Source organism: Camellia sinensis, chromosome 3 (genome assembly GCF_055761805.1).
Source record: "Camellia sinensis isolate YWXY chromosome 3, ASM5576180v1, whole genome shotgun sequence".
In the NCBI taxonomy this organism is placed as follows: domain Eukaryota; kingdom Viridiplantae; phylum Streptophyta; class Magnoliopsida; order Ericales; family Theaceae; genus Camellia; species Camellia sinensis.
The window spans coordinates 132,849,409-132,866,487 of NC_138963.1; the positions used below are offsets into that span (position 1 = coordinate 132,849,409).

Consider the following 17,079-nt stretch of genomic DNA (forward strand, 5'->3'; position numbering starts at 1 on the left):
TGGAGCGCACTTTAATTTTCATCCTGTTTCCCTTTCTTTTCTCTAACTTTCTCTTCTGGCTCCCAAGAAGAAAGTTTCTCCCCAACTCTCTCCGTCCTTTCTCCAGTCCTCTCCCTCTTCTTCTAGGAACTAATTACCTTAGGCAACCAACAGTTGCATTAGCTTAAGCGGCCAAGTTTAAGACAAACTATTCTTGCTTAGCCTCCAAGAAGGAGAATTTACTGAGTAATCGTAGGTTAACGATATTCGTTTAACGTAAGCAACTCGTTTAATGTTTTCAAAATCACACCTAAGTATTCAATTCTCAAGTCCAAATTGCTGAATTTCAATTCGCTTTAATTTTAATACTATTTCCTTTTCTTTTCTCTAACTTTCTCTTCTAGCTCTCAAAAAAGAAAGTTTCTCTCTAACTCTCTCCGTCCTCCTCCACCATTCACTCTTTTGTTGTAGGAACTAATTAGGTTAGGCAAGTAATAGCTTCATTAGCTTAAGTGGCCAAGTTCAACTAAAACTAACCATGCTTATCCTCCAAGAAAGAAAATTAACTGAGTAATTGTAGCCTTTTTTTTTTTTGGTGGACAAGTAATTGTAGCTTGACGATAGCAGTTTAACTTAAGCAACTCATTTAATATTTTCTAAATCACCTAAGTGTTCAATTCGCAAGTCCAAAATGCTGAGCTTGAACTCCCTTCAAATTTCATTCTATTTCCCTTTCCGTTCTCTGACTTTCTCTTCTAGACCTCAAGGAGAAAGTTTGTCTCCAACTCTCTCCGTCCGTCTCCAACTTCTCCCTTTTGTTCTTGGAACTAATTGGCTTGGGCAACTTGTCGTCTTTTTAGCTTAAGTGGCCAAATTTAACACAAACTAATCTTGCTTAACCTACAAGAAAGAGATTAGAGATTTTACCGAGTAATTGTAGCTTCACGATATTTGTTTGACGTAAGCACCTGATTTAAGGTTTTCTACATCACCTAAGTGTTAAACTCTCAAGTCCAACATGATGAATTAGAGCTCAATTTAATTTTATTCCCGTTTCCTTTTCTTTTCTCTAACTTTCTCTTCTAGCTCTCAAGAAGAAAGTTTCTCTCTAACTCTCTCCGTCCTTTTCCACCCTTCTCTGTTTTGTTCGAGGAACTAATTAGGTTTGGCAACTTATAGCTTCATTCTCTTAAGTGACCATGTTTAACTCAAACTAATCTTGCTCAGCCTCCAAGGAATAGAATTCACTGAGTAATCGTAGCTTGACGATGTAGTAAAGGAACTAATTTAATGTTTTGTAAATCACCAAAGTGTTCAATTCTCAAGCCCAAAAGCATGAATTTGAATTCGCTTTGATTTTAAACCTGTTTCCTTTTCTTTTCTCTAACTTTCTCTTCCAGCTCTCAAGGAGAAAGTTCCTCTCCAACTCGCTCCGTCGTTCCCCACCCTTCTCTCTTTTGTTCTAGGAACTAATTAGGTTAGGCAGCTAACAGCTTCATTAGCTTAAGTGGCCGAGTTTAACTCGAACTAATCTTCCTTGGCCTCCAAGAAAGAGAATCTACAGAGAAATTGGAGCTTAACGATAACAGTTTGACTTAGGTAGGCAACTCATTTGATGTTTTCTAAATCACCCAAGTGTTCAATTATCAAGTCCAAAAGGGTGAATTTGAATTCGCTTTAATTTGCATCCTATTTCCGTTTCTTTTCTCTAACTTTCTCTTCTAGATCTCATGGAGAAAGTTTCTCTCTAACTCTCTCTGTCCCTCTCCAACTTCTCTCTTTTGTTCTAGGGCTAATAGTTTCACTAGCTTAAGTGGCTAAGTTTAACTCAAACTGATCTCGCCTAGCCTCCAAGAAAGGGATTTTACAGAGTAATTGTAGCTCAACGATATTAGTTGGACTTGAGCGCATCATTTAAGGCCTTCTAAATCGCCCAAGTGTTCGATTCTCAAGTCCAAAAGGATCAATTGGTTAATTTTCATTCTATTTCCTTTCTTCTCTCTAATTTTCTCTTCTAGTTATGAATAAGAATGTTTCTCTCCAACTCTCTCCGTCCTTCTCCATCCTCCTTCTCTCTTTTGTTCTAGGAATTAATTAGCTTATCCAGCTATTAGTTTCTTTAGCTTAAGTGGCCATGTTTAACTCAAATTAATCATGCCTATCCACGAAGAAAGAGAATTTACTGAGTAATTGTAGTTTAACGATATTAGTTTTACTTAAGCAAATGACTTAATGTCTTCTAAATCACCTAAGTGTATATATCTCAAGTCCAAAATGATGAATTGGAGCGCACTTTAATTTTCATCCTGTTTCCCTTTCTTTTCTCTAACTTTCTCTTCTGGCTCCCAAGAAGAAAGTTTCTCCCCAACTCTCTCCGTCCTTTCTCCAGTCCTCTCCCTCTTCTTCTAGGAACTAATTACCTTAGGCAACCAACAGTTGCATTAGCTTAAGCGGCCAAGTTTAAGACAAACTATTCTTGCTTAGCCTCCAAGAAGGAGAATTTACTGAGTAATCGTAGCTTAACGATATTCGTTTAACGTAAGCAACTCGTTTAATGTTTTCAAAATCACACCTAAGTATTCAATTCTCAAGTCCAAAATGCTGAATTTCAATTCGCTTTAATTTTAATACTATTTCCTTTTCTTTTCTCTAACTTTCTCTTCTAGCTCTCAAAAAAGAAAGTTTCTCTCTAACTCTCTCCGTCCTCCTCCACCATTCACTCTTTTGTTGTAGGAACTAATTAGGTTAGGCAAGTAATAGCTTCATTAGCTTAAGTGGCCAAGTTCAAGTCCAAAATGCTGAATTTCAATTCGCTTTAATTTTAATACTATTTCCTTTTCTTTTCTCTAACTTTCTCTTCTAGCTCTCAAAAAAGAAAGTTTCTCTCTAACTCTCTCCGTCCTCCTCCACCATTCACTCTTTTGTTGTAGGAACTAATTAGGTTAGGCAAGTAATAGCTTCATTAGCTTAAGTGGCCAAGTTCAACTAAAACTAACCATGCTTATCCTCCAAGAAAGAAAATTAACTGAGTAATTGTAGCCTTTTTTTTTTGGTGGACAAGTAATTGTAGCTTGACGATAGCAGTTTAACTTAAGCAACTCATTTAATGTTTTCTAAATCACCTAAGTGTTCAATTCGCAAGTCCAAAATGCTGAGCTTGAACTCCCTTCAAATTTCATTCTATTTCCCTTTCCGTTCTCTGACTTTCTCTTCTAGACCTCAAGGAGAAAGTTTGTCTCCAACTCTCTCCGTCCGTCTCCAACTTCTCCCTTTTGTTCTTGGAACTAATTGGCTTGGGCAACTTGTCGTCTTTTTAGCTTAAGTGGCCAAATTTAACACAAACTAATCTTGCTTAACCTACAAGAAAGAGATTAGAGATTTTACCGAGTAATTGTAGCTTCACGATATTTGTTTGACGTAAGCACCTGATTTAAGGTTTTCTACATCACCTAAGTGTTAAACTCTCAAGTCCAACATGATGAATTAGAGCTCAATTTAATTTTATTCCCGTTTCCTTTTCTTTTCTCTAACTTTCTCTTCTAGCTCTCAAGAAGAAAGTTTCTCTCTAACTCTCTCCGTCCTTTTCCACCCTTCTCTGTTTTGTTCGAGGAACTAATTAGGTTTGGCAACTTATAGCTTCATTCTCTTAAGTGACCATGTTTAACTCAAACTAATCTTGCTCAGCCTCCAAGGAATAGAATTCACTGAGTAATCGTAGCTTGACGATGTAGTAAAAGGAACTAATTTAATGTTTTGTAAATCACCAAAGTGTTCAATTCTCAAGCCCAAAAGCATGAATTTGAATTCGCTTTGATTTTAAACCTATTTCCTTTTCTTTTCTCTAACTTTCTCTTCCAGCTCTCAAGGAGAAAGTTCCTCTCCAACTCGCTCCGTCGTTCCCCACCCTTCTCTCTTTTGTTCTAGGAACTAATTAGGTTAGGCAGCTAACAGCTTCATTAGCTTAAGTGGCCGAGTTTAACTCGAACTAATCTTCCTTGGCCTCCAAGAAAGAGAATCTACAGAGAAATTGGAGCTTAACGATAACAGTTTGACTTAGGTAGGCAACTCATTTGATGTTTTCTAAATCACCCAAGTGTTCAATTATCAAGTCCAAAAGGGTGAATTTGAATTCGCTTTAATTTGCATCCTATTTCCGTTTCTTTTCTCTAACTTTCTCTTCTAGATCTCATGGAGAAAGTTTCTCTCTAACTCTCTCTGTCCCTCTCCAACTTCTCTCTTTTGTTCTAGGGCTAATAGTTTCACTAGCATAAGTGGCTAAGTTTAACTCAAACTGATCTCGCCTAGCCTCCAAGAAAGGGATTTTACAGAGTAACTGTAGCTCAACGATATTAGTTGGACTTGAGCGCATCATTTAAGGCCTTCTAAATCGCCCAAGTGTTCGATTCTCAAGTCCAAAAGGATCAATTGGTTAATTTTCATTCTATTTCCTTTCTTCTCTCTAATTTTCTCTTCTAGTTATGAATAAGAATGTTTCTCTCCAACTCTCTCCGTCCTTCTCCATCCTTCTCTCTTTTGTTCTAGGAATTAACTAGCTTATCCAGCTATTAGTTTCTTTAGCTTAAGTGGCCATGTTTAACTCAAATTAATCATGCCTATCCACGAAGAAAGAGAATTTACTGAGTAATTGTAGTTTAACGATATTAGTTTTACTTAAGCAAATGACTTAATGTCTTCTAAATCACCTAAGTGTATATATCTCAAGTCCAAAATGATGAATTGGAGGGCACTTTAATTTTCATCCTGTTTCCCTTTCTTTTCTCTAACTTTCTCTTCTGGCTCCCAAGAAGAAAGTTTCTCCCCAACTCTCTCCGTCCTTTCTCCAGTCCTCTCCCTCTTCTTCTAGGAACTAATTACCTTAGGCAACCAACAGTTGCATTAGCTTAAGCGGCCAAGTTTAAGACAAACTATTCTTGCTTAGCCTCCAAGAAGGAGAATTTACTGAGTAATCGTAGCTTAACGATATTCGTTTAACGTAAGCAACTCGTTTAATGTTTTCAAAATCACACCTAAGTATTCAATTCTCAAGTCCAAAATGCTGAATTTCAATTCGCTTTAATTTTAATACTATTTCCTTTTCTTTTCTCTAACTTTCTCTTCTAGCTCTCAAAAAAGAAAGTTTCTCTCTAACTCTCTCCGTCCTCCTCCACCATTCACTCTTTTGTTGTAGGAACTAATTAGGTTAGGCAAGTAATAGCTTCATTAGCTTAAGTGGCCAAGTTCAAGTCCAAAATGCTGAATTTCAATTCGCTTTAATTTTAATACTATTTCCTTTTCTTTTCTCTAACTTTCTCTTCTAGCTCTCAAAAAAGAAAGTTTCTCTCTAACTCTCTCCGTCCTCCTCCACCATTCACTCTTTTGTTGTAGGAACTAATTAGGTTAGGCAAGTAATAGCTTCATTATCTTAAGTGGCCAAGTTCAACTAAAACTTTTTTTTTTTTGGGTGAATAAGTCATAAATTAAAAACACAGAGAATTACAAATATACAAGGGGCATGCCCCAGGCCCTAACCAAAGAAACAAAGAAAACAAATGAACATAACCAACCTAGATCAACACGCTAAGGATACAAAAGAACCAAAAATAAACATGCCTAATGAACAGTCCACACACACCGACACAGACCCGAACATACAAAAATGTTCATATGTCCCATAATAAACATATGGGAAATATGAACAGAATCAGCCAGGTTTGGGACCATACAGACCAGCTTAAACATGCACATCCCGCAGTTAAAGCATAAGACCAAAAAATACAGCATGCAATCATCAGACTTTGATAACCAAATAATAAAATAAATAATAAACAAAAAGTTCATCACGTTCTGGGCATTTCCAGCAGCCATAGTTAGCAAAAAAACTGAAGTCCATCTCTTGGCTGTCCCATTTAGCAGAGAACTTAGAATGCTATTCACAGATAATGCTCCTGTGCAAAAGAGGAACATGTCGAAAGAAGACCAAGGATAGCTCACAAGCGTACCATAACCCACAGTACGAAACCCAAAAAGCAGCAAAACAGAAATACCGTGCACATCCCGCACGGATAGGCCAAAAAGAATTAAACATAGCAAACCATCTATAATGTCCAAACCTAAGAAGACAAAATAAACGAAAAGAAAGACAATCTTCCCACCAGAGGCGCTACAAGCAGCCATAACCACACACCAAGAAACTTTTAAAACCGAGGCAATTGTACCAGCAGACCAGCAATACCCATAGAGACACAGCTGACCTCCCATGCCACCCATGCCTTGCTTACACTCTGTAGTAAACCCTGCATTGTGTAACTTGAAGACATTACAACCAAATGAAGAAAGAAAACCATGCTTCAGGAACATAATAATAGAGCTCACAATATAGGACCTCACAACACTCAACCCACAATATAGGAACTCACACCACTCAATAACAGCATCCTTAGCCTGCATATAAAAAATTACTATATATATAAACATTAGTACAAAACAATTTGGGAACTGGATTCACTCAACCCACAATAAGCTACTGAAAGTGTTTGTTTCTCACAACACTCAACTCTCAAGAGAAATCCGTAAGCACAGCAACTGCAAATATGAGCAAACAGTTAGTAAACAAATTTTGCTCCCCTTCACTCAACCCTCATGTAGAGGAACTCACATCACTCAGCAGCCCTCCCATTCCTGACAGAGGAAAGGGGCTTCAAGACATTTTCAGGCAAATTCCAATGAGTTAGAAACCATTTATCCCCTGGAGATCTGGGAAAGGTATTAACAGAAAGTAATCTCCCCCTAACCATGTGAATAATAGATTTGATCACAACCTGTACAGGTTTAGAGACATTACTGAATTTCCTGTTATTCCTCTCAAGCCAAAGATTGTAAACAGTGCACATCAAAGCCAACTTAAGGACATGAGCTCTGAGAGATTTACCCTTAGTTTCTCCTGTAGCATGAGTAATGATCCCAGGCCAATGAAGATCTGGCCAGTTAACATTGCATTTACCCTGAATAGCTTGCCAAACATTTGACGAGAATATGCAATCAAAAAAGAGATGAGAATGACTTTCATTGGGATCCTGGCAAAAGGAACAGGTTGTGATAACCCCAAAAGCAGACACTCTATCACCAGTATTAAGCCTCTCCTGGATAGCAAGCCAGACAATAAAGCTAACCTTAGGAATTTTATGGGAGCCCCAGACAAAATCATGCCAAGCTACCTTGGCAAACTTACTTCTCCAGTGATGCCAGGTAGACTTGATGGTGAATTCCCCATCAGAAGTGAGGGTCCAACTAAGAAGGTCATTTTTAGAGGAATCAGGTCTACAACTCTCAGGGGTAGACGAGATCCACTCTTGAATCTCCCATGAATTAGGGAAAGGCCAATGCCAAGAGTTACCACGAACAATTTGACTAACTTTGGTCTCACTAGTAAAGCCAGAATCATACTGAATTCTATCCCCATATCTATCCCAAAGGGGCCCAAGAGGATGCCAATTATCATACCAAAGGAATGTGGAGTCACCCTTACCTATCTTGTGGAGAATAAGAGGGGAGACAATATTCCTAAGAGACAATAGCTTCCTCCAAACCCAAGAAGGGTCACTAGGAGTTTTGACGTGCCAGAAACTTCTACCCTTTAGTAAGTACGATTTTATCCATTGGCACCACATAGATTGTTCCCCCCCGGAAAATAGAAACCAAATGTGTTTGGCAATAGCAGCCCTATTCCAAATCTCAATGGATTTAAAACCCAGACCGCCCTCATTTTTAGGAGCACACACCTTGTCCCACGCAACTTTAGCACTATGCTTTTTGAGCTCAGTACCAGACCAAAGAAACGCCCGAAGGATACTCTCAATCTCCTTAACCACCTTCTTAGGAAGGATGAAAAGAGAAGACCAATACACTTGCATAGAAAAGAGAATGGTCTGAATGAGCTGGCCTCTTCCAGCATATGACAGAATCCTGTTAGTCCAGCTCTTAACCCTTTTAGTGATTCTATCAGTGAGTTGGTTACAGTCAACCGCTCTTAACTTAGTAGTAATGAGAGGAACCCCAAGATATTTAACAGGGAGGGTCCCTTCACTAAACTTAGCAACTCTAAGGATCGACTCTCTCAACTCATGGTTGCAACCAGAGAAGTAGATATTGCTCTTGTTAGAGCTAGGAGTAAGGCCAGAGAGACTACTAAACTCATCAAGGCCAGCCATGATAAGTTCAACCGTGGGGACATCCCCTCTACAAAAAATCATAAGATCATCAGCAAAACAGAGGTTAACAATTCTAGTTTTGTCACACCGCCAATGAAACTTGAAAGCCGGAAGATGAGACTTTTCAGCAAAAATCCTAGCAAGAATTTCCATGGCTAGGACAAAAAGGTAGGGGGACATGGGATCACCTTGTCTAAGCCCCCTAGCACCTCTAAAATAGCCATGCAGGCTACCATTGATACTGATAGAGAAGGAAGGGCTAGTAATGCACGCTTGTATCCAAGACACCATAATAGGAGGAAAGCCCATAGCTCGAAGAATGTCAATGATAAACTCCCATCTAACGCTATCATAAGCTTTCATAATGTCCACTTTCATGGCACACTTAGGGGTAGGGGAACCTCTATGGTACCCTCTCAGCAGCTCTTGGGAAAGGAAAATATTATCAGATATTTTCCTACCAGAAACAAATGCGGACTGAACAGGATCAATCAGATCAGGGAGAACTGTTTTAACCCTATTAGCAATAATTTTCGCAATGCACTTGTAAATGGTATTACAGCAAGATATAGGCCTATAGTCCCCAACTTTTACAGGGTTAGGAACTTTAGGAATAAGAGCGATAATGGTACTATTGACTTCAGAGAGTAACCGACCAGACTCAAAGAATGTTCTAATGGCTTGGGTGACCTCTCTACCAACAACATCCCAGGAGCTCTTAAAGAAGCCAGCAGAAAACCCATCAGGGCCAGGGGCCTTATTGGGTTTTAACGACCAGAGGACTTCTTTAATCTCCTTATCAGACACAGGACTAGCAAGCAACAAAGATTGGTCATGAGATAGCTTAGTTTTCACCAGAGAATTAATCCTAGCAAAACCATTGTAGTGATCATCAATAGGCTTGCCAAATAAACCAGTAAAGAAGCTAATGAAAGCATCTTGAATATCCTCCGGCTTAGTAGTTCTAAGCCCATCATGACTCTCAATACAGAGAATTTTACCCCGATTAATGTTGCCTTTAATAGACCTAAAGAAAAACTTGCTATTACTATCCCCCAAACCAAGCCACTGGATCCTAGACTTTTGGCGGGCCAAGCTTTCTTCAGCAGCACTAAGATCCACATACTGTTTGTAAAGACTCTTTTCAAGTGTTTGTAGAACAGGATTGCCAGGATCCTTATCCAACTTCCACTGAACAGAATTTAACTCCGAAGATATCACTAAAATCCTTTTTGTTCAAAGCTTTAAGACCAGGCTTCAAGTCGCGGAGTTTTTGACAAATACGAAACATAGGAACCCCAGGGATATACTGGTTCCACACCTCAGACACAGTAGGAATAAAGTTTTCATGGTGAGCCCAAAAATCAAAAAACTTAAATGGTTTCTTAAAAGAGGCCCCATCAGTAGAGACAGTAACCACTGCCGGGGAGTGATCAGAGACAGAAGAGGGATGAAAGTAAGCAGAGGAAGCTGAGAAAGAATCAAGCCACGATTCATTCACCAGAACTCTATCAATTTTAGTTGCAATATAAGCCCCACTGTCTCTTTTATTAGCCCAAGTGAATTGGCAACCACCATAAGATAAATCCACCAATTCAGATTGAAGGATGTGAGAATTTAAAGCTTCTTTTTCACTAGACCACACAGATGAGCCACCAAACTTCTCAGACCCATACCGAATAGCATTAAAATCACCTAACATAATCAGAGGGTCTTTGGACAGCAGACAAGCGGTCCTGACCATGTATTCAAAAAACTCCTTCCTAACAATATGTCTATTATCGGTATAAACAAAACAGGCTTTAAAAGCAGCATCTTTCGCAAAATCAGTGATTTCACACAGCAAAAATTGATCAGATGACTCAATTAACTTAACTGAACAAAAAGTAGTATCCCAGCATACACAAATTCTCCCAGTTTGAGTAGGAAGTGAGTTAGTCAAAAAGGACCAATTATTTAAACAAGATGATAAAATACGATTTCAACTAATTGTAGCTTGACGATAGCAGTTTAACTTAAGCAACTCATTTAATGTTTTCTAAATCACCTAAGTGTTCAATTCGCAAGTCCAAAATGCTGAGCTTGAACTCCCTTCAAATTTCATTCTATTTCCCTTTCCGTTCTCTGACTTTCTCTTCTAGACCTCAAGGAGAAAGTTTGTCTCCAACTCTCTCCGTCCGTCTCCAACTTCTCCCTTTTGTTCTTGGAACTAATTGGCTTGGGCAACTTGTCGTCTTTTTAGCTTAAGTGGCCAAATTTAACACAAACTAATCTTGCTTAACCTACAAGAAAGAGATTAGAGATTTTACCGAGTAATTGTAGCTTCACGATATTTGTTTGACGTAAGCACCTGATTTAAGGTTTTCTACATCACCTAAGTGTTAAACTCTCAAGTCCAACATGATGAATTAGAGCTCAATTTAATTTTATTCCCGTTTCCTTTTCTTTTCTCTAACTTTCTCTTCTAGCTCTCAAGAAGAAAGTTTCTCTCTAACTCTCTCCGTCCTTTTCCACCCTTCTCTGTTTTGTTCGAGGAACTAATTAGGTTTGGCAACTTATAGCTTCATTCTCTTAAGTGACCATGTTTAACTCAAACTAATCTTGCTCAGCCTCCAAGGAATAGAATTCACTGAGTAATCGTAGCTTGACGATGTAGTAAAAGGAACTAATTTAATGTTTTGTAAATCACCAAAGTGTTCAATTCTCAAGCCCAAAAGCATGAATTTGAATTCGCTTTGATTTTAAACCTATTTCCTTTTCTTTTCTCTAACTTTCTCTTCCAGCTCTCAAGGAGAAAGTTCCTCTCCAACTCGCTCCGTCGTTCCCCACCCTTCTCTCTTTTGTTCTAGGAACTAATTAGGTTAGGCAGCTAACAGCTTCATTAGCTTAAGTGGCCGAGTTTAACTCGAACTAATCTTCCTTGGCCTCCAAGAAAGAGAATCTACAGAGAAATTGGAGCTTAACGATAACAGTTTGACTTAGGTAGGCAACTCATTTGATGTTTTCTAAATCACCCAAGTGTTCAATTATCAAGTCCAAAAGGGTGAATTTGAATTCGCTTTAATTTGCATCCTATTTCCGTTTCTTTTCTCTAACTTTCTCTTCTAGATCTCATGGAGAAAGTTTCTCTCTAACTCTCTCTGTCCCTCTCCAACTTCTCTCTTTTGTTCTAGGGCTAATAGTTTCACTAGCATAAGTGGCTAAGTTTAACTCAAACTGATCTCGCCTAGCCTCCAAGAAAGGGATTTTACAGAGTAATTGTAGCTCAACGATATTAGTTGGACTTGAGCGCATCATTTAAGGCCTTCTAAATCGCCCAAGTGTTCGATTCTCAAGTCCAAAAGGATCAATTGGTTAATTTTCATTCTATTTCCTTTCTTCTCTCTAATTTTCTCTTCTAGTTATGAATAAGAATGTTTCTCTCCAACTCTCTCCGTCCTTCTCCATCCTTCTCTCTTTTGTTCTAGGAATTAACTAGCTTATCCAGCTATTAGTTTCTTTAGCTTAAGTGGCCATGTTTAACTCAAATTAATCATGCCTATCCACGAAGAAAGAGAATTTACTGAGTAATTGTAGTTTAACGATATTAGTTTTACTTAAGCAAATGACTTAATGTCTTCTAAATCACCTAAGTGTATATATCTCAAGTCCAAAATGATGAATTGGAGCGCACTTTAATTTTCATCCTGTTTCCCTTTCTTTTCTCTAACTTTCTCTTCTGGCTCCCAAGAAGAAAGTTTCTCCCCAACTCTCTCCGTCCTTTCTCCAGTCCTCTCCCTCTTCTTCTAGGAACTAATTACCTTAGGCAACCAACAGTTGCATTAGCTTAAGCGGCCAAGTTTAAGACAAACTATTCTTGCTTAGCCTCCAAGAAGGAGAATTTACTGAGTAATCGTAGCTTAACGATATTCGTTTAACTTAAGCAACTCGTTTAATGTTTTCAAAATCACACCTAATTATTCAATTCTCAAGTCCAAAATGCTGAATTTCAATTCGCTTTAATTTTAATACTATTTCCTTTTCTTTTCTCTAACTTTCTCTTCTAGCTCTCAAAAAAGAAAGTTTCTCTCTAACTCTCTCCGTCCTCCTCCACCATTCACTCTTTTGTTGTAGGAACTAATTAGGTTAGGCAACTAATAGCTTCATTAGCTTAAGTGGCCAAGTTCAACTAAAACTAACCATGCTTATCCTCCAAGAAAGAAAATTAACTGAGTAATTGTAGCCTTTTTTTTTTTTTGGTGGACAAGTAATTGTAGCTTGACGATAGCAGTTTAACTTAAGCAACTCATTTAATGTTTTCTAAATCACCTAAGTGTTCAATTCGCAAGTCCAAAATGCTGAGCTTGAACTCCCTTCAAATTTCATTCTATTTCCCTTTCCGTTCTCTGACTTTCTCTTCTAGACCTCAAGGAGAAAGTTTGTCTCCAACTCTCTCCGTCCGTCTCCAACTTCTCCCTTTTGTTCTTGGAACTAATTGGCTTGGGCAACTTGTCGTCTTTTTAGCTTAAGTGGCCAAATTTAACACAAACTAATCTTGCTTAACCTACAAGAAAGAGATTAGAGATTTTACCGAGTAATTGTAGCTTCACGATATTTGTTTGACGTAAGCACCTGATTTAAGGTTTTCTACATCACCTAAGTGTTAAACTCTCAAGTCCAACATGATGAATTAGAGCTCAATTTAATTTTATTCCCGTTTCCTTTTCTTTTCTCTAACTTTCTCTTCTAGCTCTCAAGAAGAAAGTTTCTCTCTAACTCTCTCCGTCCTTTTCCACCCTTCTCTGTTTTGTTCGAGGAACTAATTAGGTTTGGCAACTTATAGCTTCATTCTCTTAAGTGACCATGTTTAACTCAAACTAATCTTGCTCAGCCTCCAAGGAATAGAATTCACTGAGTAATCGTAGATTGACGATGTAGTAAAGGGACTAATTTAATGTTTTGTAAATCACCAAAGTGTTCAATTCTCAAGCCCAAAAGCATGAATTTGAATTCGCTTTGATTTTAAACCTATTTCCTTTTCTTTTCTCTAACTTTCTCTTCCAGCTCTCAAGGAGAAAGTTCCTCTCCAACTCGCTCCGTCGTTCCCCACCCTTCTCTCTTTTGTTCTAGGAACTAATTAGGTTAGGCAGCTAACAGCTTCATTAGCTTAAGTGGCCGAGTTTAACTCGAACTAATCTTCCTTGGCCTCCAAGAAAGAGAATCTACAGAGAAATTGGAGCTTAACGATAACAGTTTGACTTAGGTAGGCAACTCATTTGATGTTTTCTAAATCACCCAAGTGTTCAATTATCAAGTCCAAAAGGGTGAATTTGAATTCGCTTTAATTTGCATCCTATTTCCGTTTCTTTTCTCTAACTTTCTCTTCTAGATCTCATGGAGAAAGTTTCTCTCTAACTCTCTCTGTCCCTCTCCAACTTCTCTCTTTTGTTCTAGGGCTAATAGTTTCACTAGCATAAGTGGCTAAGTTTAACTCAAACTGATCCCGCCTAGCCTCCAAGAAAGGGATTTTACAGAGTAATTGTAGCTCAACGATATTAGTTGGACTTGAGCGCATCATTTAAGGCCTTCTAAATCGCCCAAGTGTTCGATTCTGAAGTCCAAAAGGATCAATTGGTTAATTTTCATTCTATTTCCTTTCTTCTCTCTAATTTTCTCTTCTAGTTATGAATAAGAATGTTTCTCTCCAACTCTCTCCGTCCTTCTCCATCCTTCTCTCTTTTGTTCTAGGAATTAATTAGCTTATCCAGCTATTAGTTTCTTTAGCTTAAGTGGCCATGTTTAACTCAAATTAATCATGCCTATCCACGAAGAAAGAGAATTTACTGAGTAATTGTAGTTTAACGATATTAGTTTTACTTAAGCAAATGACTTAATGTCTTCCAAATCACCTAAGTGTATATATCTCAAGTCCAAAATGATGAATTGGAGCGCACTTTAATTTTCATCCTGTTTCCCTTTCTTTTCTCTAACTTTCTCTTCTGGCTCCCAAGAAGAAAGTTTCTCCCCAACTCTCTCCGTCCTTTCTCCAGTCCTCTCCCTCTTCTTCTAGGAACTAATTACCTTAGGCAACCAACAGTTGCATTAGCTTAAGCGGCCAAGTTTAAGACAAACTATTCTTGCTTAGCCTCCAAGAAGGAGAATTTACTGAGTAATCGTAGCTTAACGATATTCGTTTAACTTAAGCAACTCGTTTAATGTTTTCAAAATCACACCTAATTATTCAATTCTCAAGTCCAAAATGCTGAATTTCAATTCGCTTTAATTTTAATACTATTTCCTTTTCTTTTCTCTAACTTTCTCTTCTAGCTCTCAAAAAAGAAAGTTTCTCTCTAACTCTCTCCGTCCTCCTCCACCATTCACTCTTTTGTTGTAGGAACTAATTAGGTTAGGCAAGTAATAGCTTCATTAGCTTAAGTGGCCAAGTTCAACTAAAACTAACCATGCTTATCCTCCAAGAAAGAAAATTAACTGAGTAATTGTAGCCTTTTTTTTTTTGGTGGACAAGTAATTGTAGCTTGACGATAGCAGTTTAACTTAAGCAACTCATTTAATGTTTTCTAAATCACCTAAGTGTTCAATTCGCAAGTCCAAAATGCTGAGCTTGAACTCCCTTCAAATTTCATTCTATTTCCCTTTCCGTTCTCTGACTTTCTCTTCTAGACCTCAAGGAGAAAGTTTGTCTCCAACTCTCTCCGTCCGTCTCCAACTTCTCCCTTTTGTTCTTGGAACTAATTGGCTTGGGCAACTTGTCGTCTTTTTAGCTTAAGTGGCCAAATTTAACACAAACTAATCTTGCTTAACCTACAAGAAAGAGATTAGAGATTTTACCGAGTAATTGTAGCTTCACGATATTTGTTTGACGTAAGCACCTGATTTAAGGTTTTCTACATCACCTAAGTGTTAAACTCTCAAGTCCAACATGATGAATTAGAGCTCAATTTAATTTTATTCCCGTTTCCTTTTCTTTTCTCTAACTTTCTCTTCTAGCTCTCAAGAAGAAAGTTTCTCTCTAACTCTCTCCGTCCTTTTCCACCCTTCTCTGTTTTGTTCGAGGAACTAATTAGGTTTGGCAACTTATAGCTTCATTCTCTTAAGTGACCATGTTTAACTCAAACTAATCTTGCTCAGCCTCCAAGGAATAGAATTCACTGAGTAATCGTAGCTTGACGATGTAGTAAAGGGACTAATTTAATGTTTTGTAAATCACCAAAGTGTTCAATTCTCAAGCCCAAAAGCATGAATTTGAATTCGCTTTGATTTTAAACCTATTTCCTTTTCTTTTCTCTAACTTTCTCTTCCAGCTCTCAAGGAGAAAGTTCCTCTCCAACTCGCTCCGTCGTTCCCCACCCTTCTCTCTTTTGTTCTAGGAACTAATTAGGTTAGGCAGCTAACAGCTTCATTAGCTTAAGTGGCCGAGTTTAACTCGAACTAATCTTCCTTGGCCTCCAAGAAAGAGAATCTACAGAGAAATTGGAGCTTAACGATAACAGTTTGACTTAGGTAGGCAACTCATTTGATGTTTTCTAAATCACCCAAGTGTTCAATTATCAAGTCCAAAAGGGTGAATTTGAATTCGCTTTAATTTGCATCCTATTTCCGTTTCTTTTCTCTAACTTTCTCTTCTAGATCTCATGGAGAAAGTTTCTCTCTAACTCTCTCTGTCCCTCTCCAACTTCTCTCTTTTGTTCTAGGGCTAATAGTTTCACTAGCTTAAGTGGCTATTAGTTGCACTTGAGCGCATCATTTAAGGCCTTCTAAATCGCCCAAGTGTTCGATTCTCAAGTCCAAAAGGATCAATTGGTTAATTTTCATTCTATTTCCTTTCTTCTCTCTAATTTTCTCTTCTAGTTATGAATAAGAATGTTTCTCTCCAACTCTCTCCGTCCTTCTCCATCCTTCTCTCTTTTGTTCTAGGAATTAATTAGCTTATCCAGCTATTAGTTTCTTTAGCTTAAGTGGCCATGTTTAACTCAAATTAATCATGCCTATCCACGAAGAAAGAGAATTTACTGAGTAATTGTAGTTTAACGATATTAGTTTTACTTAAGCAAATGACTTAATGTCTTCTAAATCACCTAAGTGTATATATCTCAAGTCCAAAATGATGAATTGGAGCGCACTTTAATTTTCATCCTGTTTCCCTTTCTTTTCTCTAACTTTCTCTTCTTTTTTTTTGGGTAAGTAAGTCATAAAATAAAGACAGGGAAATTTACAAGTTTACAAGGAGCATACCCCAGGCATACCCAACAACAAATAAATAAACGAATACATAACCAACATAACCTATCACTGCACCCCCAAAGATTGGGGAAAAACACAAGAACAACAGAAAAAACAAAGTAACCCAACTTTGCCCATATATCCTTTTGTCCCCAAGTAACCCCTACCATCAGAGATAATAGACGGAAACTTGGGATGGATATATGGGCAAAGATACAAACAAACACCAAAAAACTTAAAAACCACAACAAACATACTCACAAAGCAACAACCCTCAAGACAAATCAAAAATGATAACCAACCCCATTCGCCCCCAGTCTCTACCTTTCTCTTCTGGCTCCCAAGAAGAAAGTTTCTCCCCAACTCTCTCCGTCCTTTCTCCAGTCCTCTCCCTCTTCTTCTAGGAACTAATTACCTTAGGCAACCAACAGTTGCATTAGCTTAAGCGGCCAAGTTTAAGACAAACTATTCTTGCTTAGCCTCCAAGAAGGAGAATTTACTGAGTAATCGTAGCTTAACGATATTCGTTTAACTTAAGCAACTCGTTTAATGTTTTCAAAATCACACCTAAGTATTCAATTCTCAAGTCCAAAATGCTGAATTTCAATTCGCTTTAATTTTAATACTATTTCCTTTTCTTTTCTCTAACTTTCTCTTCTAGCTCTCAAAAAAG

The 17,079-nt window shown here is 38.0% G+C and overlaps 1 protein-coding gene across 1 annotated transcript in view; it reads right to left on the minus strand.

Moving 5' to 3' along the window:
• The window catches only part of LOC145821839 (uncharacterized), a 161,563-nt gene extending 151,633 nt beyond the window's left edge, over positions 1 to 9,930 (minus strand). Inside the window, exons 1-4 of the mRNA XM_082918412.1 lie at positions 9,484 to 9,930; positions 6,715 to 9,377; positions 6,504 to 6,561; positions 5,821 to 6,420 (exon numbers count right to left, since the gene is read on the minus strand). Of these exons, the coding sequence (XP_082774538.1) occupies positions 5,821 to 6,420; positions 6,504 to 6,561; positions 6,715 to 9,377; positions 9,484 to 9,930 (3,768 nt within the window). The remainder of the gene's footprint in view (positions 1 to 5,820; positions 6,421 to 6,503; positions 6,562 to 6,714; positions 9,378 to 9,483) is intronic.
• Between the last annotated feature and the right edge of the window lie 7,149 nt (positions 9,931 to 17,079).